The 25,591-nt window shown below is 51.2% G+C and overlaps 1 protein-coding gene across 4 annotated transcripts in view; it reads right to left on the bottom strand.

The window, feature by feature from the left end:
* The window catches only part of SLC22A23 (solute carrier family 22 member 23), a 153,035-nt gene that overhangs the window by 8,597 nt on the left and 118,847 nt on the right, over window positions 1-25,591 (bottom strand). For 2 of the 4 annotated variants that reach the window (XM_070515686.1, XM_070515688.1), the window contains 6 exons: window positions 8,127-8,254; window positions 7,077-7,179; window positions 4,248-4,480; window positions 2,487-2,519; window positions 2,335-2,358; window positions 1,133-1,256 (listed from right to left, as the gene is read on the bottom strand). In XM_070515686.1, the coding sequence (XP_070371787.1) occupies window positions 1,133-1,256; window positions 2,335-2,358; window positions 2,487-2,519; window positions 4,248-4,480; window positions 7,077-7,179; window positions 8,127-8,254 (645 nt within the window). The remainder of the gene's footprint in view (window positions 1-1,132; window positions 1,257-2,334; window positions 2,359-2,486; window positions 2,520-4,247; window positions 4,481-7,076; window positions 7,180-8,126; window positions 8,255-25,591) is intronic. The other 2 variants (XM_014867429.3, XM_070515689.1) reach the window with 1 other exon arrangement.

The raw sequence follows: 25,591 nt of genomic DNA, 5'->3' as shown, positions 1-25,591 counted from the left end.
TGTGAAAATTCCACTGTCAGCATGACTACTGGAAATGCGGGAAGGAAGAAAGTCCATAAACCTACCTGCCTCCTCCTAGGTCCTTCCAGCACCCGAGGGGCAAAAATAACGAGTCTGCACAAATCCTACGGTGAACTGCACTGACCTCCACTTGTTTTCCCATGTGGGCGAGTTAGGGTGGAAGGTGTGGGCATGCTGGCGTCTGGGTTTTATCTCACAGCTGAATAACTGCCCATACTCATACTTTATAATTCAAAACAGCAAGTGTGTTAGAAATGCTAATGATGTTCCCATACAAAGATCAGTGTGATATAAATCAAGATGAGCTCCTCCATAAGTTACGAAAAGTAATCACCAGGAAAACAAAATGACTCTGCAGGTAAGGATGCCCTCTTATGCTGTCATGTCAAGAACATCAAGTGGGGTGTGCATCCCTGCACCACTACCCAGGGGTAGCACCAGAGAGGATCATGCCTCTTCACAAACTCAGACAGATGCGGCTGAGCGCACGTGAACCCCGCCTCCCAGGAAAGCGAGACTCGATCGCAGACTCCGGGGTCACAGATCGCCGGTCTCTGCTGTCCTGCTCATTGCTCTGGCACTTAGTGGGTTCTCCATAAATAGTTGTTAAATAAATCAACGATATCATTTGCTGGGCTTTCTCCCCATGAGGCCTTCCCTTGGACTAGAGACATCAACTTCTCAGGCCAGTAAAAAAATAAGGCCCTTTCTGCTTCACTGGTTATTCTGGAATCGATTTTTATTGAGGTCTCTTCTTAGAAGAGTTGACAGCTTGGATTTTAGTTGAAGTGTGGGACCAAGTTAAGTGATCTACTGATTTCTCCCCTTTTCCCATCACTGCCACTTTTCCCAGACCCTACAACGTCCCCTGTCTGTGCCCTGGCTGTGGCCTGGACGGGGCTCAGGGCCAGGTTCTCTCACCTGACTCTCGGCTGCCTGTGCGTCAGGGCGAAGGTCCCCATCCGAAGCAACCTGGCCATCTCGCCTGGCGCACCCTCATCCGGGTGCCAGGGCGGGACAGAGTGGGTGCTGTTACTTCACAGGAGCCTTGCTAACAGGATGCCCTTCCCGAGTCCTGCTAAGGGCCGAGCTGCGGGGCCCCCCTACGTACCTTATTACTGTGGGGGTGATCTCCGCGCAGAAGAACACGCTGAGGCTTCCCACGGCATGGGAGGCGAACATGCCCACGATGGAGAACGCGATGGAGAACTTGTCCTTGACACTGTCACTCATACCTGAAGGAGAACCAGAGGGGACGGTGAGGGGTGCAGGAGGAAGAGAAAAGGAAGCCTAAGGCCGGGGCGGGAGAGCAGAGGGAGAGGGGAGGAGGGAGGCCGGGACCCCACGAAGGGCCTGTCCTCTTCCCCACTCCCCACTTGGAGGTGCAGACCAGGGTGCTCAGTTCCCTCAGAGGCGGGGGAGTGCCTCCAGGTGGAGGAGGTCAGAGCCCTCTTGGCAGAAGACTTTGTCAGGGTCCCTGCGAGTCCCTTGTGTGTCTAGAATGCTGGAGCGTGCATTGACTCTGCCAGAACTCCTTTGGCCCAGAGCCAGCCTGGCAGGAAGGGAGGGTGGTGGTCTCCCCAGTGCTATAGCAACGTCCCTCTGTTCCAGCCTTCCATGTTGGCGCCAGAGAAGGAGGTCCCTGCAGCGCAGAGCGCCCTGGCCATTCTGGCCTTGGGTCTGGCCAGTCCAATACGCGGGCCAGGGTACATTAGGCTTGATTTAAGGCAACAAAAACTCAACCCAACAGCAGAATTTACAGGCCTGGAGGGAAAGTGCTCAACCAATCCAAGCATCTTGCAAACAGCACCGGAGTCTGACCTCGCACCACGGTGGTGTCTAGCACGGAGCACTGGCATGCTGTGGGGCTCACACACTGGGGCAGAGCTCAGCTACGTGCCAGGCTGCATGTGAACTCAGGGCCCTCACTGCGGAGGCCCTGGCAGCACGGGCTGGGGTCAGGCCAGGCACGTGTGACCAGCAGCACAGAGGTGAGGTGGAGGGAGCGGCTCTGCCATCCCCAGGGCCGAGAGCAGTGAGCTTGCGCGGTGCACGAGGGGGCAGCAGCTTCCCCTGGCGGGCACGGTCAGCCAGGCTCCCCTGCTCCCAAGGCTCTCTGATCCCACCCAGGCGCTGTCCGTGAGACAAAAATGGCAAAGCCGCCTCGGCGCTGGCCCGGGGCCTGTGCTGACGGCCAGTGCCAGGGGAAGAGGGGAGGGCATGCGTGCAAGCTGGGCACAAACAGGAAACGAGTCGCTCTTTCTAGAGGCAGGAGGGAGTAGAGAATACAAATGTATGCTTATAGTGTCCAACCTACGGCCAACTTCAGCTGCAACTCTTGGAGGGCAAGAGGAGAGAGGGGAAAGAGGAGAAGGAAACCACAGGTTGGTGAGTCTTTATAAAAACGCCCACTTGGATGCAATAAAAAGATGACGAAGCGCATGGCACAGCATTTGGGGACTCACCTGAGTCTGGATGCTGGCTGTATTTTCCAATCACTGGGCCAGGAACAATGGCACCGACACGGACGGGGATGAAGCAAGTGGGAAGAGGAGAGAAAGAGAGCACGTTAGGTTGCAGCCACAGCTGGATGTGTCTTCACGTGACTCATCTCTAAGCAGACTCCCTTCCAGGGCTGCCAGCCTGCCAGGCCCACTCGGGGAGCATGGCTGACACCCAGGAGCCAGAGTGCTGGAGAGACCACCAAACAAGACTTGGGGGCTGGAGTCTAGAGCACGGCAACCAGCACTCGGCTACACAAAGCTCCTTTGTTCGGAAGGGGGCACTAAAGCCCTCTGCCCTCAGAGCCTGGGGAGAAAACTAAACTCTTCACAACGAGACTCCAGTGCATATCTCCAACCTCAAGCCAAAGGGCTAATATCACTGTGCACAAAATTATTCAAGAGTCTTTGCTGGTCTGTGCTTAAGGGAGCATCAAGTCCGGCGGGGCAGACCCGTCAGGCAGCATTTCTGCGTGCTCCTGTGTCTGCACGCAATCCTGTGGCATTCCTGCTCAGGGACAAAGAGGGCATCTGTGGCACTCCTGGGGGCTGCTGCTCCCCTGCGCATCCACCCAAACCATGTGAGCTTGCAGAAGGCTCCCGGAAGTGTAGCTAGGGCTGCCCCCATCAGGGGGACGGGATGGCGGGAGACAGACACCACTTATCCATTCCGTTACTGGCACAGCTGAAGGTAAGGCCAGTCTCCCAGCAAGACTTGGAATGCATGAGAACTTGCCCAAGTTAGAAAAACTGCTCCTAAGTTTGAAACTAGTTATTCTATAACCCAGTTTGCACAAGGCTGAGAAAGTTTTGGCTTTTTCCTTTGTCTTCCCTCTGTTCTGGATGCTGACTCTCGCAGCTCGGACGACGTCATGCAAACCTGAAATCCTAGAAGGCCTTCTGTCTTCTCAGCAGCTCTGATCTATGGCACAACTAGATGGTCACCAAGCCCTGTCCCGACAGCTGGGTCAGCTCTCCTCGTGAAGGAGGGGACCAGTGCCATCTGTTTCCCCACAGAGTTGGCGCCTGTCCCTGGAGGACGGTGCCGGGGTGAGAAGGAGGCTCGGCTTCCCCGCTCCGTCACACCTTGCCGGGCAGGTCAGAGAGGTCCTGGGTGCTCTTCCTGCACACGAAGGCAGCTTCCATTCCCAAGGAGCTGGACGGAGCTCGCCCGGCACAGCTGGGGGGCCACATGGCTTCCCTAGCTTTCCTTTAGATTATTTTTTAACATTTATTGAAAAATTCTTTGGTCCAAAGACAAGCTGCTGAGCTGGGGAATGTCTGCTGAAAAGCAGCAAGGGTGTCCACACATTCATTCCCCTTAATTCACAGGAAAGAAACAAGCCCTTTGCTCTTCTTCGTCATGTGGTGTATCACAAAGAAATAGTCTGGCCATCGGCACAATCACGTCCACTAGGACTCCGAGGGCCTCACATGCCAGGGAGTCACACACCGCGCAGCCAGGAAGGCTCTGAGCTGGAGCCCCAGGGTTGGGGGCAACGAGGAAAGGCCCCCCACACTCAAGGCAGTCACTGTGGACTTTCCAATTAAAGCTTGTCCTTCCCAAAACAGTTTCCTCAAGCTGTTGATTTTGGAATAACAGCTCAGGTCACTGAAAACTTTCTCAAGTCTCACCCAGCCCCTTCAAATACCCTCCGGTTGTATGCCAGCTCCCCTCCACTCGGAGTGGCCCTTACCCAGTCCCACTCCCCCAGCCCCACTCACGGTTGAGGAGCCCGAGCTGCAGGAGCGAGGCCAGGGCAGTGAGGATCATGAAGAGCAGCAGCCCTCCCCTGCGCCCCAGGAACCTGACCACCACGCACATGGCCAGGCAGGACGCCAGGGCGATGCTGGCCACGGTGTAGTAGTCGGCATAGAAGTTCTCGAGGAGCGGCACCTTCACCTCATGGCCCATCATGCTGCGTGCAAAGCAGTGGTGGATCCCGTAGCCTGTCAGCCTGCGGGAGACACACACCGAGAGTGGCCATGTGCGAGTGCGCAAAGACACGAGGGACTGCATCCTCCCCTGGGAGTCCACTGTGTCCATGACCAGGAAACAGGGAAGCAACTCCATATGTAACAGAGCGCACACTGTCACCATAAATGAAAGTACGACAGAGTGATATGCAGAGACGACCACCCCTTCATGGGGTAGCATGTTCACTCTGCTCTGCCGTCACTTCAGTGGAAAAGTGTGAGCATAAAAGAGTGGCACTGTCTGTTCAGACACTGTCTGTCATGGGACTCTAACCTGGAAGGCAGAGTGCTCCCCGTGCTCAGCTCATCTAGCCCCGCGGCGGTGCTGCGAGAGCTACCCTCAAAGCCGCTGCGCAGGTGGGCAAACAGGCTTTGAGAGGGTAAGGAGTTTGCACACGGTGCCTCGGCTGCCAAGTGACAACTTCTAAGACATACTGCCTCTCTGAGTCTGCCTCTTCCTTCAGCACTCAGGGTTCTGGAAACTTGGGGAACCATCTAGAGAACTACCTATTCAACCCATTCCAGCCACAACTGGACAAATGTGCTCTGAAGAAGCCAATTGGAGGTCAGGCCAAATGAAGACATCTAGTCTTGGAGACTTGTTCCAATTCCTAGTTTACCACTGTATCCTTCCACTGCCCTGGGTCAGCCCTTTTACTGCTCACAGGATCATATAAACTTGGTGGGAAATGTGTGTCCCCATTGCGGTGAGCAGATGTCCACTCTGGGAAACAGGAGTAAATGTGCGGCTGTGTCTCCCCGGATAGGCTGCAGCAGCGATGATACCTTCCACGTGGGCTCTCCCCAGGGTGCAGAAGGCCCTTTGGGTGTGGCCGTGTGTGCTGTGAGAGCCCCTTCCTTACATCAGCACTGAGCATCCATCCCAGAGCTACAACTTCCCCTCTCTCCCAGCCACCGTGTGTGCCTTCCTCAGATCTTGAGGAGGTATCAAGGTCAAATGCAACAAACACGCTGCCAGGAGGAAGCTGTCCTGTGCCAGACAAATGCACTTCCACCTGGAAAATACTCAGCAGGAGACCTAGCTCCTTGTGCCATCGATTTATGATCTAGCAATTAATGAGATTCCTCTAGTCTCCTGGATCCCAGGTAACCTTCTTCTTCCTGGCCTACTGAGGCCTCACGGAAATCCTCCCCGTTTTTGTTCTGGTGGACAGGAAGTCCTCTGACCACAACAGGTCATTTGAAGATGACAAAGCCAGAGAGACTGATCCAACAGAGAATCACTGAAATGGAAACTGGCCATCTCATCTTTGTCCCATCTTTCTATTTTGCTTTTTTCCAAAATAAAAGTTGGAGAAGTCACTCCATTCTTAATGGTTGCATTCGCCTCGCCAGCGTCTGCCTGAGTCTGGACAGCAGCGTGGTGGCTGTGCCCGGAGCCAACTCTGGGCCAGGAGGCTGAGGCCTGAGGGCTTAGGCCTGACCAACTGTGTGGCTGTGGCTGGTCATCCCCTTGCCTAGGCCTGGGTGTCCTCGTCTGCAGGACAAGGGTGCAGGTTACATCTGTGCCCGTCCATCACTTTGGCAGTAGAACCTTCTGTATCTTCCCCCGATTTAATCTGGGCCCAGGATTGAGAACTGATTGAATGGAGCTGCTCCGATGGAAAGAGTCATGGGGATGGAGGACCAGACCCTGACACCATCCTGGGACCTTTCACAAGTGAGCGCAAGGCCCCTCCCCCATGATCTCTAACCTGAATGAGAGTCAACCCCCCCCCACATGACCTCTGACCCTGAATGAGGGCCCCCTTGAGCAGTCAGGAAAGGGCAGGGTTATTGAGCCCCGAGTCAAGACAGGAAAGACCTCCTAGGTGCACAGTGAGCCCAGGATGGGCTGTCCGGAAGCCTTGTGAGCAATGGGGGATACGAGCTCCAAAACCTGCGGAGCGGGCCAGCGAGGTGGACGTGCCCCATAGAGCACATCTGGGCTTCATGCCGGCCTTCAGGCTGGCCGCCACAACCCACAGCTGCCTTGGGGTCTGGGCCTCTAACCAGGCTGGGCTACCAGCACCAGCTCCAAGCAGCGAGCCAGGCCACCAAGCAGTGGGGGCTGAGGACACAGCCAGGCCCCACTGGTCTCAGGTCCCATCACCTGTGATAGCACCTGGACATTGCACGTGGGCGCCCCTCTGCTGCACTTGGAAGGAGGTGTGCTCATTGGATGGTGCACGGCGAGACCACCCGCTCCGGGATGTCCACAGACGTGGCTCTGCTCCAGGACAGTCCCGTCTTCGGGAGGCATGTCTGTGTGGACTGGCTCAGGGCCCGCCTAGGCCGCACAGCACGCAGGGTAGGATAACCGGCCTGCCGGGCTGGTGACTGGCTGGGAGGGCTCCATATCTCCTAGCACTCAGAGCCAGTCAGGAAGCTCTGGCGGGCTTATCAGACCCACCCAGGGCCCCTCAGCAAACAGAGAGCGGGGTGGGCCGGCAGGCCCTGCATGACCATGATTCAAAGTCCAGCTGGGGGAGGCGGAGGCCCTGCTGGCCTCTCCTCTGGCTGCTCTCTGTTCCGGCCCCTCCCTGCCCTCGCCCTGGACACGGCCCTCTGACTCACGAGTTCACACACAGGACCACGATGTTCTTCCACAGGTTCCGGGTCCCCACCACCTTCACGATGCAGACCTTCTTGGGCCTCCGGGAAAGTTCCTTCTCCAGCTCTGCAGAGAAAGAGACCCGTGAGCTCCTGTGTCCAAGACCCTCACAGCCCCGTTTCCTGAATGTAGGCGTCACCGAAAGGGGAGAAGCTTTCTTTCTCTCTTTAAGACAGGGGATAGGGTCTGGTTTTCAGAATAGAAAATGTGTTCACAGAGACTAACTGCAGTTCAAGCTTCCCCACGGGGCCTGCAGGAGCCGAGGCGTCATCAGTGTGACCTTCCACCACACAGTCCTTCTGGGGAGCCAGGCAGGGCACAAGCGCATAAGCGGTCTGTGTAGATGCATTCCACTCTGCCTGAACACAGAGCTAAAGGATGAGTTAGATTTTAACAACGTCCTGATGATACTTGTGGATCCCCAGCCTGGAAGGCCCAGTCTAGCGTGTGGCCATGCTCCGGAGTCACATGAATTCTATGCATCTGAACCACTGTACACAAATACTTCAGTTTTCCACTGCAGCTGCCCAACAAATAGGTCATGACGGAAATAGACAACGGCGGCTCTTTGAAAGTCATACTTGGGGAAAGAGAGGTGGTGAGCGCCCACCACCCCAAGCCAGGACTCTGCCGGCATTCAGACCTGGCAGGCAGGCAAGGCTGTGTGCCACACACGGGTTTTAGCCCTCCCAAATATTCCCCTGACCATCAGGTGCCGATTAGGCTCAGGCCTCACTTCTGGGTTTGGACAGGCTCGTGGGGCACCACAGCCCGAGAGACTTGATCAGGAAAGAATCCAACACCTGGAAGGTGGAGAGAATGTCACTTCAATAACATTCCCTGTCTAGGTGCAGGCAGCCATCACAGGAAAGCAAACAGCTAGCTGAGGCAGCTGCTGGTGAAACAAACCAACCCAAGCATCAGGGGCCCTTCCGTGGTACTCGGGTCTAGGAATGGGTGGAGTCTCTCCCAGGCCAGGTGGGGCCGCTGGGCTGAGGCGAACGTGCACTCACCAGGCATCACACCTTTGATGTCACTCTCCGGGCTCATGCAGTTCTTCTGCGTGAAGTGCAGGATCAGCTTCTTGGCAGACTCAAACTGCTGGGTAGCCATCAGCCACCGAAGGGACTCGGGGAATATCCTTGAAAGACATAAAAGGATCGGTGAATGTCTCCCATCCCGTCGGGCATCAAGAAGCACTGCCAGTCACCCGTCACGGCCATGAGCTCTGCCGGCGGTCCATTCAGATTCCACCCGGGTGCTGTGCAGCCAATGACCGCTCGGGGCTCTTATTAGCCAATCAGGAGGGAGAAGACGGCCGGCACTGGAACGCGTCCACCCTCCTTCTAGAAAATGCAAAAATTGAGATTTTTGAACTGTGGCAGATAGGAACAACGTCCTACAAACTGTCATAAAATCAGTGTATACTTTTCAAAATAACCAGGGATTTCTACAGCATGTTTAAGCAATTCATTGAAGGGGTGCTCTTGTTATATTTTGTCACAAAAACCCAGTATTAATAAAATGATTTTAAGGCTATACAAATGTCCCCAGTACTCGCAACCTGAGCATGGTTCTCAGGTTCTGGGCGTTCGAAGACTCGCTTTGAAGGGCTGACCCACAGAATTCCCTCCGCCCGGCTGCCACCTCTGCGCCCCTTCTCCCCGAGCCGATGCCGTAATACAGTAGTTCTCAAGTTTTATTGGCAACAGATTCCTTGTATGTTTGTTTTTAGGATGAAATCTTGTGAGGACTGCCAATAGAAAAAAGTCCCCCAAACCAGTGTCTTATTATCAATGCATTTTGAAGTTCACGTTTATGACAATCTTTACAAGTCAGTCCAAGAGAACAACGTGCCTGTTTGGAGCAGGGGTCAGCTCACTCTTTCTGTAAAAGTCCAAACAGTCAATATTTTGTGGGCCATACGCTCTCTGCCATAACTCCTCAACTCTGTCTTGTGTACAAGCAGGCACAGACACACACAGGAACGGGTGTGGCTGTGTTTCCTGAGAACTGCATAAAACAGGCGGCACTCCTGACTGCCAGAAGCAAAAACTGGGAATCAGAGTTAAAGACCACACAGTAGCCTTTGTCAGCCCTGCGCTCCAGTGATCAGTGCATTTCACTTCAGTTACAAAGTATCGAGGAGTCATGACTGACACTGATGAGAAGTCAACATTGTAACTGCCCAACATGTGTCCTGCACGTTCAGGAGAGTCTCTGATTAAAGACCCGGGAAACTGGAAAAAGTTATTAGGGGTAAATTTTTATTTCAAAGTCACATTACTAATGATATCTAATATCTGTTGTCTCTCCCTTACTTATTTGAACAAAAATCAAGTTTCTATTTGCCTGTGACTGTATTTTGCAGAAACAGCTGGGCAAGTTCTTACTGAATTTGGTGGTACAGTTGGGATGGTCTGATCTGAGTATTAATCCACACTGGGAGACCCGGGAGACCGCCCCAAGAGGTGAAAGCCGCCCTCCCGTGCAGCTGCCTGCAGGTGCAGGAGGGCGGTGTGCCGGCCCCGAGGAGGCGTGCCCAGGCTCAGGACAGATGCAGAAAGTCCCCCATCCTTTCATACAGGAGCCCAAGTGGAAAGCCACTAAAACACCTTTCAAATTGTAGGCACTGACTTTTTTTTTTTAAAGATTGGCGCTTGAGCTAACATCTGTTGCCAATCTTTCCTTTTTTTCCTTCTTCTTCTCCCCAAAGCCCTCCAGTACACAGTTATAATTCTAGTTGTAGGTCCTTCTGGTTGTGCTAGGTGGGATGCCACTTCAGTGTGGCTTGATGAGTAGGGCTAGGTCTGCACCCAGGATCCCAACCAGCAAAACTCCTGGGCCGCTGAAGCAGAGTGCACGAACTTAACCGCTCGGCCGCGGAGCCGGCCCCTCCCCCGCTTCTGTTTTTAATAATCAAAGTTAATGTTTGTTTTGCTGGTCTCTAGTTTTTTACAAATTAATTTTGAATAGTATAATTCAAGCAAACGGAAACACTCAGAATATTACATAAGACATCAATATTACATAGATATTAACATCTTGCCATATTTTTATCAGGTCTTATCTTTATAATGAAATAACCTAACACATTCACTGACCCCTATAGTCTTATCTATATTATTTCCATCTTTTTGATCTATTTGGGTTTCATATCTTTTTCTAATTTCTTGAGATGGACACAGAGATCGTAAACTTTTATTCTTCTTTTCTAATATATGCATTTCAGACTTCAACTTTTCATCTAGGTATCATTTTAGCTACATTTCACCAGTTTTGATATATACTTCTTGCTGTGATTTGATTCTAAATATTTTGTAATTTCTATCAGGATTTCTCCTTACCTATGATATATACATAGACACACATAACATTTCTAAACATACACGTTTTGAGATGGGGTTGCAATCTTGCTTCATTAATTTTGAATTTTATTAAATCATTATGCGAGGGCTGGCCCGGTGGTGTAGTGAAGTTCTCACGCTGCACTTCAGCGGCCCTGGGTTCACAGCTTTGGATCCTGGGCATGGACCTATACACCGCTCATCAAGCCATGCTGTGGCAGCGATCCACATACAAAATGGAGGAAGACTGGCATAGAGGTTAGCTCAAGGACAATCTTCCTCAAGCAAAAAGAGGAGGATTGGCAACAGATGTTAGCTCAGGGCCAATTTTTCTCAAAAAAAAAAAAATCATTATGAGAAAACACAGTCTGCATTACTGGGCTCATTGGTACTCCTTGGGACTGGCTCTGTGACACAGGATCTGCTCAACCTTTGTACATGTTCCATTTTTCCATGCAGGATTCCATACACAGTTATTAAATCAGGCTTATTCTTTGTGTTGTACTTTTGCCAATCTGTCTGATCAAGTTGTTGAGCTCCTAGAAGTGTGTCGGCTGCTCCTCTGACTGTGGGTTTTAGGTCCTGATGTGGGTAGAGCCCTCCTCGCACGGGCTGTTCTGAGCAGCAGGCCCTCAGTGGGTGACCACAGGGCCCTCCGTGTTGATCTGGCGCTTCTACAAGCAACACTGGGGAGGCTGGCCAGACAGACTCAGGCCAGCTGAGAAGTGTTCCTGGTTTCAAGATGCCCCATATGACGACCCACCACGTGGCAGGCCACCTGCCACGGCCCTTGACTGGCTCTCTGTGGTTGTGGCCTGCATGTGCGCCCGGGCACAGGTGGGCCACGGCGTGCCGTCCCGTGGGGGCGCGTGTGCAGGCCTCGCTGCCAACACCGGTGCCGGGCTGCCACCTTCCCCACAGGATACAGGTACAGGTGGTTCAGATGGACTTGGCCTCTATTCCTTTAAAAGGCCTCTCAGAAAGCCGGGTAACAGGCGAATCAGACAGCACAGGCTGTTTTTCAGACAGTCTCTGAAGTGTAACATGTGGTACACAACACGGGAAAGTTCTGAGTCCTTTTAAAATAACTTACGTCAAATGTTTATGCAACTTACTCCACAGCAGGCAACAGATTTTGAAAATCAAGACCATGAAGGAATGCGGTGCAGGGAAGAAGGCCCAGAGGGCAGGAGGCGCAGGGGCCTCCCCCTCCACTGGGGCAGGGTTCCCGCTGCGGCGAGGGCTGCAGGCTCAGGGCGAGTCAACACACAAGGGAGTGTCAGCAGTACACACTGGTGTCGTGTCCCCAGCAAGCTGTGGGCCTCTTCCTGCACTGATCCTGAAGCCTCCCAGCAGGGACGGCTCAGGGAGGCCTGCAGCCGCCGCTCACGGGACAGTGTGATCCCTGAGCGCGAGGTGAGTGACACGGCTCCACAAAAACCCAAAGCGACCTGTATTTGATGTCATTTTCTCTTCAAGGTAAAGCCCTGCATTATGCATAAAAGGCCGACATTTTTGTTACTGAAATCCCATCAGTCTCGGTATTACTCCCAGTGAGGACTGCACTCGCCTCTTGCCAGGACCCACGGAGCCCTTGCCCTTCAGAGGGAGAGTCTCCTTTTCCCCGGTTTCGAGGCCACAGACAGAGCCCAGAGTTCATTATGTGGTGGTAGTATTATTATCCCTCTTTTACACATAGGAGAACCAACGCAAACAAAGTTCTAGCACACTTCCCAGATTACACAGCTTTTAAGCGGCAGAGCTGGATTGAACACGGAAAGCCTGACTCGAGAGGTTTTCAGGCTGGGATTGCTCTAAGCTGGGAGCTTCAGGGAGCCCCAGGGCTTCTGCAGGAAGGATGTGGGCAAAACTAAAAGTCTCTACTGGTCCTGCTCAAAGCCTATGCCGTGCAGGAAGCGAGGGCACCGTAGGGGCAGAGGGAGAGCCCCGCGGGGCAGGAGTCTTGTCTCTTCCTGCTGATGCTCACAGGTCTGACGGACCTTCTGCCCCAACGCAAATGACAGATAGGTCCTGAGGCCTTCTCCAACATACGTTCAGGATGGTTAGAAGGTCCACCATCCCTTATTCACAATTCCGGAATCCAAAAGGTTCTGAAATCCAAAAACCTTTTCATTTAACTCACTTGGCAATGAAACCTGAACCAGCATGAACTTGCTGGAGGCAGAACTGGACCTAATGGGCCTAATCTGAGCCCCTCGAGTCTTCTGGCATCACTCCTCGAGTAACGCACAGACACTGCACTGCAGGAATATTGACTATCTGCTGCCAAGCAGCCAAAGACTGCGACAGGAGCTTGACACCATTCAGCATTTCGGAGGGGCGGTGTGCTGCTGCCTGCGGATGGCGCGTGTGGTATCTGTCTACCCAGTGCCTCCCTGGGCCACCGGGGCTCTGCCTGCTTCCCCTGACATCCTCCTTCTGGCAACAGTCAGAGGCCAGATTACCATCAGCAGTGAGTTACAGCTGAGCAAACCGGAGTCAAAGACTTGGGCTATGAAATTAATTTTTAATCAAGGAAATCACAGATACATCCATCCTCTACTTAAAAATTAAAATATTCCAGAGAAGACAGAAGTCCTCATTCACCTTTTGCCCCAACCCCAGCACCCCTGCCCTGCCCCCTCTTCCCCACCATGGGCTAACTCCTCCCCCAGTGGGTGCGTGTTCTTCCAATCCGGGCACTTGTACACCCATCTATCTCAATGCTTCCACTATATTACACTGCCCCCATTTTCAGTGAAAAATGACAATTTTACTCTCAAAAATTCCCTTCCTTCCAGACTGGCACAAATTGGCCACTTGGTGGTCCAGAAACTGTCACCCTTAAGTGCTGTGCACAGTGGTCTCTATCCTGAGGTCCTGGACTAAACCCACAGTAACTTCCTACCTGTGAGCTGTGGGCTCAAATGCAAGGTGGGTCCAAGCTCACAGTACCCTGAGCAGCACCATTCTCCAGGGTGTTCTTGGAACATAAAACCACCGGATGGATCTACAGGTAAGTCACTTGGCCAGTGGCCTCAATTATTCTACAAAAAGCCAAGAACCAGAAATTAAGTGAAACAGGCTCTCATTGAATAACATGGAGATTACAGAGGCAGTCCACTGAAAACGGAGAGTTTCCTCAGAGAAGAACCCTGAGGTTCTCACTCAGACAACTGAATTGGATGGCGAAAGGCCGTGTGGGGCAGAGAGTGGGCACACTGACTTGGGGAAGTCAGGACAGCCCCCAAGATGGGAAAGCACAGATGTTCCAACCTCAATCAGGTAAGTATAATACTTCATACATTTTGGGCCCTTTTACAGGCCCACACACTGTAACACAGACATGCAGGATGCCATAATGGAAGCCAAGAGAAGGCAGAGCTACAAAAAGGAACTTCAGAGTCAGATGGGGTCTCTGATTTGCACTTAACCCAGCCCCTCAGCACAGAGCCGATGAGCTGAGCCCCTACAATGCCGTCCCGGGGTAACATTATGGAAGAGTCAGTCCCAGAACTTGGTCTTTATACCCTTAGACCAGTGTAATTTTCTCCATATCACACTATGTTTACAGTATTGCTTAAGAAGCAGGAAAAAAATATTGTAGAAAGATGCCACCAAATGGTTACAATAAAGTGCTGACTATTAAAGAGTTATACGCAGAATTTATTTGCAAGCAACCATTTTCCCAACGGTATCATGGAAATGATGTTACTATATCAAGACAGAACAGTTTTCTGTGCTTTCCTAATTGATACCACGAGATGTTGTTCCTCAAAGCTGCAGGTCCGTGTGCAATTCAAACAAGGGGCGCCCTATCGACCCCTGATCCACCACAGGCTTTCAGACCACGATACTTTACAACTTAACAGTAGTGTGTCGCTTCTGATACATTTTCCCATTGTTGTCTTCATTCCTGCTTTCTCTACTATGTGGCCGTGTCTCAAGCCCACCTGACGTACACTCGTGGATCCCTTCTGCATCTTAGTCCCTGAAACCTGAAGAGGCACTCAGTAGAATCAGCAAGGAAAACTCAATACTCTCATCCTTTCATAATACTATAAAGTTGGTATTTTTCCCTTGACATTTAAAAATAAAACAAAGTATTCCATCCACCCAACTGGAGAATCTGACCCAGACAAGTATACTATTTAGGCTGCCTTTTTGCTAATTCATTTAGCACCTGCTCTGATAAATGCCAGCTTGGCAATTCTCTAGACTAAAAGCATGTCTATCCTCTTTAGATTATTGTACTAGGACATTTACTCATAAAGAAAATATAGGAAGAAAATAAGATTAACTACTAATACTTTATTAATTTTATCCTCAAGTCATATGTGATGTGTAGACAGGAATGCCTTCAAGTTTGTGATGCAACTTTCCATCATTCATCGAGCAAATGTGTCCTGAGCACCATCAGCCAGCCAGCAGAGAAAAACACGTACGTTAGCAAACGCCTTACAGGGTAAGGGCTTCTGTGCAATCCATCATCCGATGCAGTGCGAAGGACTCAGGGCAGACTGGAGGAGCAGGGTCATGAGAGGCCTTGTGGAGATGAAGTTTCCCTGAATGCGTACGTGAAACAAGTCGTAGACTGTACTCTGGGTGCTTTTGATTTAAAGAGGTGATTCCAGCCATTGACACTGGGGTATCACCAAGGATCACAGGGTTATAAAATTCTGAAAAGATTCTTGACATAAAAAAATTAAATCAAAGTCTAGAATTGAATGAAATATCAGTTGGGAGAATGTCTTAAGTTTCTGATTCAAAGCTCTTAAAGAATACAGGTCGGTTCCAGCGGAAAAGCTTTCACTTGGAATTTTTTTTAACTTTAGTTCTGTGTGGTGTAAAAAAGATAAAGGTAAGTAGGTTCAGTTCAGAGGATAGCAAAAGGATATGAATCGACTCTTCTTAACAAAATCCAAGTTCGTGATTTGAGCTAAATTTAATAATTTAGAGAGAAGGGATGAGTCATGAAATCAAATAAAAATTGGCTCTTAGGATGGTTGAACCCCAAAGTCTTCCTAAGGTAAACGAACTTTTAAATCTCTTTGCAAAACAAGCAATTCTTTCATAATTTAAATGGCCATCCCACATAAACTCAGAACTTTGTGTCTCTATTGTTTTTCAAAATGATATACAGCTAAGCTCCATAATTCTCCCACTATAGACAAATTTTGGAGGGAATATATCAGGAGCCCTGAGTTTATACACCAGTGTTGTGACCTTGGGCAAGTCACCTACCCTCCAGGCCTCAGTTTCCCTACATCTGTAGAACAGAGTGGGTAGCAGCGTGTGAAATGACAGCAAGGCCCATCCCCTGCCCTGGCTCTGACATTCTCTGTCTGGATTCGTTTCAAGGGGCAACGGTAACCGCTGCCTCCTGCAAGGTGAAAGAGACACTGAACATCCCAGTGCTGCTCTGGGCTTCTGCTGGGCAGAGGGAAATCAGCCCCTAAACTGTTTTCGGAGCTAGCCTTATAAAGATTAAGCAACTCTGAATGTCTAACAATCGGGATGTTTAAAATGTTCCTAAGTCCACATTGTAAACAGATGAACACTTGGAATTCACCTAAGAACATTCTGTAGCCTTGAATGTGGCTGGTGAGTATTCTCCACTTCCTCCCTCTGCTCCTTTAACTAATCTACCCATGTAAGCAATTATCAGGCTGCAGAAAGTAGAAGCCACACAGGGCATTCAAAATGTAATGCTGTAGGGGAATTAATTTGGTATTTTTACAAATGATAAAAAAAAATGTGATGTTGAAAAACAATTTGAGGTGATAAGTGGGCAGGAGTAGCAGCGGGCTTGTGCTGCTTCTGCTTCTCCCTGGAATTTCATTGGTACCTCTGTACTAGTGGCCTGTCTAGGGTGCCCAGTCAACCCCTCCCTGGGGAGCCAGCTTCTCCTGACCTACCAACTCCACTCTTGTTCCTGGCAGGACAACAACAGAGGCCACAAACTCACTGACTCATCGTCAGGCTGGCCCCTACCAGTCCCGCCTGACCTCACACCTGGCTCTGGAAAGTGGTTTCTTGCCATTACCACACTCACCTCTCAAACTCCAACAGAAACAGCCACGACTTGTTCCCAAATCCTGACACCTAAGCAAGGCTGTCCTGATCTCCTGTCCTGGACTCGTACTTCTTGTTGCACGGGACGTGGGCTTTGTCACAGAGCCTATAACACCAACTGATGGAGGGCTGGGTTGCTTGGCCTCACTCTCTTTATCCATCCATGTGAACTTCTGCCAGCTGCCAGGGGGCAACCACTTAGCAGCTGTCACTAGACAAGGATCACCAGAGGGCCATCTACTTGATTTCTGCCAGCTGCCAGCAGCTCAACCCCACCACTCCCACAAAACACACGCGCACACACTGGCTCCCTGCCGTCTGCCTGGTTTCAAGGCTCAGCCATCCTCAAGCTGGCCTTAAGCAATCCCCAGCTTCCTCAGGCTGGGGTGGGGTAGTGACAGGGAATGTCAGAGCACATTCTAGGCATGGGGACAGCGAGGACACGGTGTGGCGCTCGAGCAAGGGTCTTTAGAGCAGAGGCTAGATCCCCTGGGACAGCACACGGCCCCACTCTCACAGGTCTGTCTCTGCTTCAACTGGAAGCGGCTCTGCTGACCACAGGGGTTCCTATTATTTTCTATCCTCTCTCCTATGCACAAGTTAAAAATGGGGCCGCCTCTTGCCTGAGGGCTCCCTAAAATTCCACGCCATCAGCAAGTCCCAAAACATCAATTTAAAGAACATTTTGATCTCACTTTTAATGGCTCATTCAACTTTTACCACTGCAATGTGGGCTGCCGTTTTTTCTATATGTTTGTCTTTTGTCAGTATTACCTAATCCTTCCCCATCTAGATAATTTGTAGACAAAGAGGATTGGACTAAGAAAAATTTTTTTTGCTTTAACTTTCTTATAAGTCTCCCAAAACTATCTGATAACCAGTAAAAATAATTATTGCAGATTTAGTCCAGCCCCCAGAGGCCATATGCTCTTTATGATTGCCCTGTTCTACCCTCTGTGGAACAGGCCTTCCTGCAGGGCGGGACTGCGCGCCACCGGCCTGGGGGCCCCCGTGGTCTGCAGGGAGCCCTGAGCCCTGATTTCACCTGTTGCAGGGTTTGCATAATGTGGGATTTTGACCCCCTTTCGAAATAAAACTATTTTTGATGGAGGAAGGTGTTGTGTTCGTCAAGTGTGCATAGGCAAGAAAAAAAGGCTGATAACCACCGGAATGAATAAATATATAATTTTTAAATGGTCTTTTAAAATCATTTCAACAATGACAAGAAGCAAAATTAATTCATCCACTTAATAAATTTTTATTGAGTCCCCATTAGGGAAGGCGTTGATATTGCAACGCTGTTAAGAACGTTTTTGTAAATGTTAAACAATATACTAAATAAGAAGGAGGAACTAGAAGAGAAAATTTCCTGGGTGGGAAGCGTGGCTCTGGGCCAGGCACACGCGCTCTGGGCGGCCAGCGGTCTCCCTCTCTGCCCAGCGTTTTGGGTCCCATCCCTGGGGCCCAACAGCACCAAGAAATGTTAAACATTAGTATTATTCTGGAAAATGTTTCTGATGATATTTAAAAGAGCCAATGATATTTAGGACCATTTACATATTGGAATTGTTAGTAAATTTCTTTGCTGGATATTTGTCTAACCTGAGGCTTTTTGAGTGATTTACAATGGTGTTTTTCTTGAAAATTTAAGAAATTACAATCCCTTTTAGCATATATCTTTTTTCCTGAGGGTTTTCATTGTTTTACTCCTCTACCGTAATTAGGAATTAGGTGAATTTCTAGTGATGGGGGCTCTAACTTCCTCTGTTGCGAGGTTTATCTTTCCCTGGGGAACTGATCCTGGTACTCACCGCAGGAAGGCTGTCAGGCAGGTGCCTGATCTTTCTCTGACTCGCATATGGTCTATTACCTTCTTACTGCTTCCCATGATCACACTGATTGCCAACAGCACTTTTTTCCTCCTCAGAATGAAATTCCAACTGAACGAAGTGGGTTAATAATTCACTATCTTCACGCATCTCGGCCACATCTGCTATTCTTTCTTGAAGCAGTTACGTGGGTCTGAGATGAGAATCCTTCCTAGGTAGGTACTCGGCTAAAAGTCTTGGGGGGTGTGAAAGAAAACTGCCCCCCAGTGCTCCCCTGCAGGGTGAAGGGACACATCTGAAGGCAAAAACTGCTAGAGAGATGCCCACCGCTGACCACGTGGAGGGCAGGTCAGCAAGGTGGAGAAGGCTTTCCCGCCCATGAGCCTCAGTCTCGGGCCACAGTTTACAATTCCAGAATGTACGTGAATACAGATTTACGTTCTCATAGTGCAGAGAAAATGGTTAGATCCAGACTGAGATGTTTTCTCCTTCTTTCATCAGTTCCAGGAATTCCTAGGTCTTCTGCCATCTGGGACGATCAGGACAACTTTGCTGTCCGCAGCAGAATTGGCCTGGCAAGGTCCTGCGTGATGGCCACTGACCCTCCAGGATGGCATCTGCTTCATTTGCCTACAGGACCGAGAAACCTCTTCCTAGGAGAAGTGTATGTTCTCCACAGCCGACTCAGACCTCCTCTTGCGCCTCCTTGACAACATCCTTTCTCGAAGTGCACCAGGTCCCTTATTCCACAGGCAGGACGCCTGGCTTCTTCTGTGATGGGTAGCCCAGCATACAATAGCACTTCTGGAACTTGAGCGCTCCTCAGCATCCCGAGGGCTTCTTAAACCCAGTGTGAGGCCCGCCCCCAGACGGTGCGACTCGGTAGGCCTGGACCGGGGTCTGAGAATTTGTGTTTCTAAGAGGCTCCCAGGTGGTGATGACGCTGCAGCTCCAGGGACTGCACTTTGAGAACCACTGATGTTCGAAAACCAGTTTCTAATGACTTTCCCACACTTCTGAGAGTTTTGGTGAAGGCGTTTTGATGCCCTGGTTTCCCCGGCTAAAAACAGGAATAATCCCCCCAGCACCTGTCCCCCTAATCCAAGAGTGTTATGGCTAGAGCTGCCTCTCACTGAAGCCTGCAGCTGAGCTCGGGGAAAGCGTGTCCCCAACACTTCACAATACAATCAAACCAGCACACATTACAGCGCATCTGCCGCGAAGGCACAGGATGTACGAGGTGTGCTGTTTCCCTTCCTTGCCTGGCTGTTCCATGGTGTGTGTTCCACAACACCCGACACCTAGCAACCCCTGCCTGAGGAAGGGTGGACGCTCTCATGTCGCACTGAGAGACCTCACTGGGGACCTTCCTGAATCGGCATCATGACTGTCCCCCAGCACGTGCTGGGTCCAAAGCAGATGGCCACATACTTGTTTTTACAAATAATCACATGCAGTCAGCACCCTTAATTTGCGTTTTAAGGTATGGCGATGGCATACACCAACATTCTGGAGAGTAGCACTGACATCTTCATCATCTCTCAGAATTCCTACCGCCTGCTGTTCCCTCCAAAACACTTGAGCCAGACACCTGTGGACAGCCTTCTCACTCCTGTGTCATCCCACCTGTGTGAGCTCCACCCAGACAACCCGATGTCACCTGTTCCATGGACTACCTTCCTGATTCTCCACCCTGAAGTTTTCCTAGATGTTTTCTTAACACACACCTGACCCCCAAACACAGTGACCCAGGCTGTGCCTTGCACAATGGCTCCTGGCCAAAGGAGGCACTCTGTCACTGCGCCGTATCCTGGAGCAGGCTGCAGCCACCTGGAAGGGACACCTTTGGTATGATTGTGCAGTTAGAAGCAGCAGCCCTTCCAACCAGCACCCTCTTCCATTCTGGCATCACCTGCCACCTCCCAGCATATTTAGGCAGAGTTTCTCTTAGATTCTTCCTCCCTCTTGTATTCTGGATCTTGAATCTTTCCCCTCTCATTTGTTTTCTGTGACCCTGGAAGAATTCCACATTTATTCTGGAAGAAGGATTGGTCAGTATGACTTCCTTCTAGATTAACACCGAAACTCTGGGGCCCTATCTGAAGTGACAATGAATGCTAGAGCAAAAGGATGAAGCAAGCATCTCTCTTCGGTCCCAGTGTCCTGAGGTACAAAGGCCGTGTGATCTGAGCCTCAGGCCGTGGCATCCATCAGTGGACTTACCCACGACCTCCGGTCTTACCTTCAGATAAAAATATTCACAAGTACCCACTCTTCTTCTCTTATTGCTTCACAACAACGTGCCTAAAGTTGACTCTGCAAAGCATGCTGCAGTAACAACATCTGAGCAAGTGCATCCTTCCCTTCTCTTGGGCCACTCAGCTTCTGAAGCTCTTCCTTTACCTAAAGCCCACAGGAAAACAACAGCTGGTGGGGCCTGGACCTGGAAATTATGAGCATCCCCAGGCAGCTCGTGCAATGACACTAATCTCCTATCTTGGCTCCACTTGCTGGGGCACGAATCATTCACGCATCCCATCCTCCCCATCTCCAGCATCCACCTGTACCCACCACAGCCCCTGCCAAACCCTGTCCAATCCCCGGGCACATCACACCTCTGCTGCTGCCACCTCTTGCTGGCTGGCTCCTCCTGCACTTCCTTCCAGAGCGCTCTGTAACTCTGTAGCTGCCGTATGGCTGTGTATTAATCGTGTCTTTTTATTTCTTGTATTTTCTGATGTTTCTGGGAAGGAAGACTCCCCCTCTCAGGGTGAGCCAATTCCTAGAGATAGCAGACAACTCACCTGCAAGCTAACCTTTCAAATACAAACCATCTGAGCCAGAGCCCACACCCCACCACCTCCCTGACTGGGCTCTCATGCTCTGGCCCACTATTGCCCTGCCCTCACCACCCCAGGGCCAGACAACTAGAGACAGCCCCTATGTCCCAGAGCCCACTGAAATTACTCAAACTAGCCAATCCTAAGCTGATTACCCTGCCTCACCCCTTCTTCCCCCCCGACAAAGAAACCACAACAAAGGCTCCTGCCCATGGTTCCCTCCCTCCCTCAGCCTCCTGCCTGACCCTGGTGCATCCCCATGTGGCCCCTCACAACGTGGCGTGCCCCCTCTCTTAGGAACTGAGAGTGACAAACTGTCCCCTCAGTGGCCATCATCTCCTGATCTGTTGGCCTTGCCACGCCTGGATAATAATAAATCTTACACTTTAAAACAGGCTGTGGTTTCAATCAAACCTCTAAGCTCTTCACAGTGGCTCCTCCATTGCCCTCAAGATCAAAAACCTCCCTCGTCAAAGCTCTCCCTCAGCTGGTGACCTCATCTCTGTTACCTCGCAAGCTCCACCCGCAGGGCAGGACTTCATGCGCCATTCCCAAGCTGGGCATCCATGTTCCAGAGGGCTCTGGTCTCCCCACCTCACGGGCAGTCACTGCTCTCTCTACCCTCGTGTGCCACAGCAGATCCCCAGCACGTCTTACAGGGGCCACTTCCAGGATACACCTCAAGTCAGACCTCTTCCAGTGGCCACACTGTCTCTCACAGCCCAGCAGTGAGGAAGCCACTCTGCCTGCCCCACGTCTCGCCCACCCTGCGACCATCCGCCACACAGCAACAGAGAAATCTTCTCAGGGCACGAACCAGAGCATACTCCTCCCCTGCTTAAACCTCCACTGTGTTTTCACAGCTTTTAGAATACACCCATTGTGCCCAAGGCCCCACATGGTCTGACCTACCCACTGTCTGAGCCTGTCTTTCGCCCCCACTTGTCTCTTGTGCTCCAGCTACACTGGCCTTCTTCCTCTTCCAGGAAAAGCCAAGTGAAGCCAGCTTTTGCCCAGGCTGTTCTCATTTGCCTGGAACTCTTTTCCACCCAGCACTCTGTGTCACTTCCTCAGGGCTCAGCCCGAATGCCACTCCTTCAGAGGGGCCTTTCCTGACCACCCGGCTTCTTCCTCTCCATCCCACCGTGGTATTTCATTTTCCTCATAGTGCTGGTGATTTGAAAGCAAACGACTTGCTTGTTTACGGGTGTATGGTCTGTGGGCTCTCCCCGACCCCACATGCCCTACTGGACTGTGTGCTTCAGGTGAGTAAGACAAGCTCACATGCAGGTGCAGTATCTACAATATTTAGTCTCTAGAATAGCGTTTGGCATGGGGTAGTGGTAACTAATGAAACTTTCAGATTGTTCTATTTTCTAGAGTTCCTGAGATGCAAACCCCCCAGCTTATAGTTTTTGGCCCTTACAACGGAGCTCCAAGGGCTCTGTGAATTTTGCCTGTGAGCTCACCCTTGGCAAGAGTTTTCTTCCATGTGAGTCTTCGTGCCTGGCTCCAGGGATTCCCCATGGGAGGTTTCATTTTTGACCCTGAGGTCCAGTGCGCTTCACTGGTCCTTTCACTAATTGCTCAGCCTTAGAGAGCAGCTGGCATTTGGAGCACACAGGCGTGTGTGTGCAGACTTGAAGGCTCCGGTGTCTCGAGGGTGAATCTTTTCCGCCCGTGGTCCGGGGCAGTCAGCCAGCTGTGGGGCTGAGGCCCCGTGGCAAAGATTTTCTGGTCCTGTTATCACTCTGGGCAAGATTCGAGGAGCTCAGGTCTAGGTGCAGAAGTGGCCTGAGATCTCAGCTCCAGCCCCCTGAACAGGTGTTAAACCCGAGTTCCCTGGGGCTCTTTCTGGTTCAGACACACTGCGGGCTGCTTGTGTGTCACTCCTGCTTGAACGCTCTCCTCATCTTGGCCCTGGGACTCCCCTCTCTTGCACTGGAACTCAGCGTTGTGTATCTTTTTGGTTAATGTAATATCTTATCCAGCATCTGTATGTGTCTGGAGGGTCCCTGTCAGTCCGGCCACCCTCTGGACCAGAAGATCCCATCCGGCCGACCTCCGCTCCTTTGTCTTCACTGCCCCTAACCCACGACCCTGCGTCTCGGTGACTCTGCGTCGCACAGTTTGGTTTATGTCCTTGTTAACGCTCTCTCTTCTGTGTCTGCTCTTCAGAGTTACTCCAAAGTACTGAGTGTGCTGCTGGGCACCCTGGGGCACACAATAAATACTTGCTCGTTACAGGAAAGCGAGCGACTGTCAATCTTTCGTCACTGAGAGCTGGTTGTGCAGGCTGATGGTGCAGCTCACTCCCTCTGCCCAGCAGCCACTTCATCCATCGGATGGCAGACCCTTCAGGAGCCACGAGCTTCCTACCACGACAGGGGAGGAAGGGGGTAACCAGGGAGACGACAGAGAAGGGGAGGTCGCCATGGCCTTCAAAAGTCAATGGTTCTTAGGAGGCTTTCAAGGCTGGTAGGTAAAGGGGGAACACGCCTCTCCCCACTGACCTCGTGAACCTGCCCTGTTACACCCAGGCTTCTGGACCCGTTCAGAGGTAAGAGAACCAGAGTGACAACGCAGCTACTGTTTATGAGCACATGCCACAGGCCAGACATGCGCCAAGCACCTTAAATAGTAATATAAATTAAAAAATAATGACGGTCACAGCAGTTCACCTGCACAAGTAGAGCAGGTCTCCCCAGACCGGGTGCCAGAGCTGTGACCACACGGTGTCAGTGCCTTGGGATGTCCGTTCATCTGTCTGTCCACACACATATTTTACTTTTCAAAGTACCCTGGATCCCCTTGTCACTATAAAGTTTTGTTTTTATATTTGTGTGTTTCAAAGAATTTTTTCTTGGGGTTTATAATATATTTAACAGAATGAATATCTTACCTGGCTTGTCATTAAACCCTGATATAGTTTTGAAATTTAAACTAAAAAAATAAGAGGAAGAAACCCCCAGCCCTTTCCCGCGTGGGCCAGGCCCCAAGACTTCTCCAGGAAACCCTTCTCTGCCATTTCTGTCAGGTGTCCTCCTACCTGGGACAGGTGGGAACAGAGCCTGGGCTGAGACTCAAAGCCTGGAAGAGATGGAGGCAACTGTCTGCCCTTAAAGGAGTCTGGGTCTCCCAGAGGCTGGGCCCACCTGCCACCACAGGCCTCCGGCCCCCAGAGTTGGCAGCAGCACCCGCGCCCCTGGGTGCTGTGGGGGCCAGTGAGTGAGAGGAGGTGGGTGGGAGGATGCCAGACCTACACAGAGAGTCTGCCAGGCGTCCGGGCTCCTCCCCTACGGCAAGTGTCTCTGGTGGTTGCGGACAAGGGACAGAAGCTGAGGGAAGGTGGTAGACAGCATGGTGTGTGGCAAGGGCAGGCCTGGGTTCAAGGGCCAGCTGGGTGACCTTAGTTTGGTCATCTGTACAACGGGGTGATAAAATAGGAAGAGTGAAGCATCTACTATTTGTACAGTGCTTGTGATTTATGTCTGGTGTAAACACTACATAAGCATTTGTTAAATAAATAAACGCCCTTGAATTCTAAAACAAGCAAAGCCCAGCTCCAGAGGCCGTGGCAGGGGGAGAACAGGAAGAGTTTCCTTCAAGATGAGAGGCAGAGCTGGCCCATCCTGCCTTGGGGAACGGATTCCACTCTGCCTCTCAAGACCCTGCTGGAGGGAGCAGGATGTCCTGAAATGCGCACAGCTCCTGCTGAGGGGTGTGACGCCCAACCTCAGGCGGAGAGGGCTGGAGGAGGCGCTGGTAGAGGGGCAGTGTCCCAGGAGGTGGCCTTTTTTTCATCTGTTACTGCGGCCCCTGCGGTGCGGCTGGCTGCCGAGGTTCTCGCAACACAGTAGGCGAGAGGCGATCTGCCTGCATCTCGCTCACCATTATCTCCCTGCTGGGGGCGGGGAGAGCAGGTGGGGGGAGGGCAGGCCCAGCACTGCATGTTAAAAGGTAGGTGCTTTCTTCCCCTCCCTGGTCCCTAGAAAGGAAGCTCAATTAACAGCCCTCTCTGCTCCAGTGAACACTTAAGGCTAAGACACAACTGACTGACTTCTTGCCAGAAATTTGGTTTTCATTAACGACTAAATAATGGAAATGCAGTATAGTACGTATAGTTTACGCTACAGTATCTTGTACTTGTGGGTGAGGTGAGGGTGTTGCACGGAGACGGGATGGGAAGGAAGGAAGAGAAAGAGTTATTTATAAAAGGGGTGGAACACTCATTTTGTTTCCTAAGCATCTCTCTATCCAAGAGCAGTGGTTTTCAAACGTGGCCAAACAGTAATCCCCTGGGGAGTGTTTAAAAATCGAGTTGCCAAGGTCATACCCTCTGGGCCAGTGTGTTTCGTTGTTTTTTTCCTAAAGTCAGCAAGCCAAA

The sequence above is a fragment of the Equus asinus genome, chromosome 8 (assembly GCF_041296235.1).
Source record: "Equus asinus isolate D_3611 breed Donkey chromosome 8, EquAss-T2T_v2, whole genome shotgun sequence".
NCBI classification, from domain to species: Eukaryota; Metazoa; Chordata; class Mammalia; order Perissodactyla; family Equidae; genus Equus; species Equus asinus.
Note: the sequence above shows the minus strand (reverse complement) of the source record. Positions and strands in the feature narration are given on the sequence as shown.